The 3,527-nt window shown below is 43.9% G+C and overlaps 1 protein-coding gene across 1 annotated transcript; it reads left to right on the forward strand.

The window, feature by feature from the left end:
- The first annotated feature begins 297 nt into the window (after positions 1 to 297).
- LOC129138561 (uncharacterized) lies at positions 298 to 1,070 on the forward strand. Its single transcript, XM_063808045.1, has one exon. The coding sequence runs from the start codon at positions 348 to 350 to the stop codon at positions 1,068 to 1,070; it is 723 nt and encodes a 240-aa protein (XP_063664115.1). The 5' UTR covers positions 298 to 347.
- Positions 1,071 to 3,527: the final 2,457 nt, after the last annotated feature.

Genomic DNA, 3,527 nt, shown 5'->3' on the forward strand with positions numbered 1-3,527 from the left:
ATTCCAGAGGCCACCCAAACCATGCTCCGCCATCTGGGCGCCCAAGCTGCCATCGCCCTCTGTGTGCAGGCAGCAGCTGCCTGGCAACCCCCGAGCCCGCTCGCGCTCCTAGCATCACAGAAGCAGGGCCACGTGTCCCAGTGGCTGCAGCCAAGCCAGGCATTCTGCCCTGCGGCAGCAGGTGCACAGGAGCGAGAACTGAGAATCCACCGCTCAACCCCACACGAGGTGACTGCCGAGTGCCCATACAAATGGCTCCGATCTGCCTCAGGTGGAGGAGTGGTCGGGAGGCACGGCCTGGGGGCCCTCAGGCTGGGCGCGCTGGCGATCCCAAGGCCGACCAGGCCATGCACCTCCAGCCCGCCTGGGCACCCCAGCTGCAGCCGCCTTCTGCGTGCAGGCAGCAGCCTCCAGGCAACTCCCGAGCCCGCCCACACTCCCCACATCTCGGAAGCAGGGCCAAATGTCCCTGTGGCTGTGGCCAAGCCAGGCGGTCTGTCCTGCAGCAGCTGCACAGGGGCGGGAACCGGCCCTCAGCCCCATCCCCGGTGGCTGCAGAGGGCCCCTGGATAGAGATCTGGAGCTCTGACAGAGGAGGAGCCGGGCCGGGGCAGGGTCTGGCAGGCTCTCAGGCCAGGGGCACCCGCGATCCAGAGGCCGCCCGGGGCATGCTCCACCACCTGGGCGCCCAGCTACAGGCGCCGGGCGACTCCCAAGCTGGCTGGCGCGCCCAGCCGCGCAGAACCGGGGCTAGATGTCGCCGTGGCTGCGACCAAGCCAGGCGGTCTGCCCAGGGGCGGCTGCACCGGGGCAGGAACGGACCCTCAGCCCCATCCCCGGTGGCTGCAGACGGCCCCTGGGGCGGCCCCGATCTCTCTTCGGAGGAGGAGAGGGGCGGGAGTCACCGCCAGGCGGGCCCTCAGGCGGGAAGGAATGCACGCCTGCGATTCCGGGACGTCCCGCGACAGCCCAGGAGAACCCGCAAGCCAGCGGCGCCTGTTTCTCTGTGTGATTCTTTGAGGAACCACCAAACTGTTTTCCACAGCAAGTGCATCATTTTCTCTTCCTAGCAGCCAGTTCATGAGGGCTCCGGTTTCTCCACCTCCTTAGCAATATGATTTTCTGTGTCGTTGTTATGAAAGCCTTACTAGTGGATGCAAAGTGGCATCTCATTTGGGTTTTGCCTTGCATTTTATTAATGAATAATGGTGTTTAGCATCTTTTCTTTTCCTTCTTAGACATTTGTGTATCTTCTTTGGAGAAATGTCTGTTCAAGTCCTTTGCCTGTTTTTTAATTGGGATCTTAGAAATTCTGTTGTTGAGTTGAGGGATATTAAGCTTTTATCAGATACACATTTTGATTTTATCAGATACATATTTTCTCACATATTATGGGTTGTCTTTTCACTCCCTTGATAGTATCCTTTGATGCATAAAGGGTTTTTTATTTTGATTAAATCTAATTTTCGTGTATTTTCTTTTGTTATCTGTGCTTTTCGGTCATATTTCAAAATACACTTAAAACTCAAAGGTCATAAATGTTTACCGTGTGTTTTCTTCTAAGAATTACATATTTTTAGTCCTTACATTTAAGTCTTTTATTAATTTAGAATTAATTTTTGTATATACTGCAAGGTAGGGGTCTAACTTCTCTCTTGTGCACTGACATCCAGCTGTTGAAGAGACTGTTCTTTCCTCTCTTGACTAGACTTGGCCACCTTGTTGAACAGTCATTGACCATATATGTGCGGACTAACTTGTAGGATCTCAAATCTGTTCTATTGTATTGGTCTGAAAGTCTATTGGTCTTATTCCAGTACCACACTCTCTTGATTACTGTAGATTTGTAGTAGGCTGTGAAACTGAAAAACGTGAGTTTTCCAGTGTTCTTTTTCAAGACTGTTTTGTCTGTCAGATCCTTTGAATTTTTGTATGATTTTAGAATGAGTTTCTTTGTTTCTGCAAAAATGCCTTTGGGATTTTGATGGTATTGCATTGAATCTGTAGATTACTTTAGATGGTATTGTCATCTTAACAATATTGTCTTACAACCCGTGAACACAGAATGTCTTTCCACTTATTTCCACTCTCTTTAGTTTTTTTGCAGCAATGTTTTGTGTATACCACCATGGTTAGATTTATGCCTGAATAACGTATTCTTTGATGTCATTATAAATGGAATTTTTAAAATGTTTTCATAGTTCTTTACAACTATATAGAAATATAGCTCATTTGCCTATGTTTGTTTGCATCCTGCCTCTTTTATTAGTTATAATCGGTTTTGTGTTTTGTTTGGAGCTTTATACCCATAAGATCATGTGTAGATACAATTTTACACCTATTTTTTATTTCTAATTTAGATGCCTTTTATTTCTTTGTCTTGCCTAATTGCTCTGGCTAGAACTGCCAGTGCTACGTTGAATACAAGTGGCAAATGCACCATCCTTTTCTTCTAGATGTTAGGAAAACAGCTTTCAGTGTTTCATCATTGATCATGATATTAACTGTTGGGTTTTTGTACATCCCATTGTCATGTTGCAGAAGATCTCTTCTATGCCTAGTTTATTGAGTATTTTTATTATAGAAGGGTGTTGTATTTCATCAATGTTTTCTCTGCATCAATTGAAATAATCACGTGCTTATTCATTTTACTGTTACAGCATATTACACTGACTGATTTTTTTATATGTTGAACCACCCTTGCATTTTGGGGATAAATCTCAAAGGGTGATAGTTTACAGTCGTTTGATTATACAGTATTGCTGCTAGTATTTTGCTAGTATTGCTAGTATTTTGCTGAGATTTTTGCTTATATATTCATAAGGGATATAGTGCTGTATTTCTCTCTTTTGTGCTCTCTTCGTCTTTGGTATAAGGATAATGCTGTTATCAAAAAATGAATTAGCAAGTATTCCTTCTTCATATATTTTGTCAGAAGAGTTTGAGAAGAAATGGTATTAATTCTTCTTTAAATGTTCGGTTGACTCACCAGTTAATGCAGCTATTTGGTCATAAATCTTTCTTTGTTAATCGCTTTCGATTAGTAATTCAATCTCCTAGGTTATAGGTCTATTCAGATTTTCTGTTTCTTCTTGAGCCACTTTGGTAGTTTGTGTCTTTCTAGCGATTCATCCATTTCATCCAGGGCACCTAATTTGTTGCTAGACAGTTGTTCACAGTATACTCCTGTAATCCTTTTGTATTTCTGTAAAGTTGGTAGTAATGGCTCTGCTTTCATTTATTATTTTAATAATTAGTCTTCCATCTTTTGCTCAGTCAATATAGTGAAAGCCTTGATCTTTCAAAGAATCTACATTTTTTCATTCTACTGCTCTCCAACCTTCTATTTTATTGATTTATGCTCTAATTATGCTCTTTATTATTTCTTTCCTTCTGCTAGCTTTGGATTTAGTCTTCTACCTGGATTTATTTTGGGAGTGATATTGATGTAACTTCATGGAAATAATACTAGATAGAAAGTTAGAGGATAGATTCTCTATCTGATGAGAGTTTGGGGCAAGTCGAGT

The sequence above is a fragment of the Pan troglodytes genome, chromosome 23 (assembly GCF_028858775.2).
Source record: "Pan troglodytes isolate AG18354 chromosome 23, NHGRI_mPanTro3-v2.0_pri, whole genome shotgun sequence".
NCBI lineage: Eukaryota > Metazoa > Chordata > Mammalia > Primates > Hominidae > Pan > Pan troglodytes.

Excerpts from the sequence above, each read along its gene's own strand:
- LOC129138561 (XM_063808045.1), top strand. The coding sequence starts at position 348 with ATGCACCTCCAGCCCGCCTGGGCACCCCAGCTGCAGCCGCCTTCTGCG.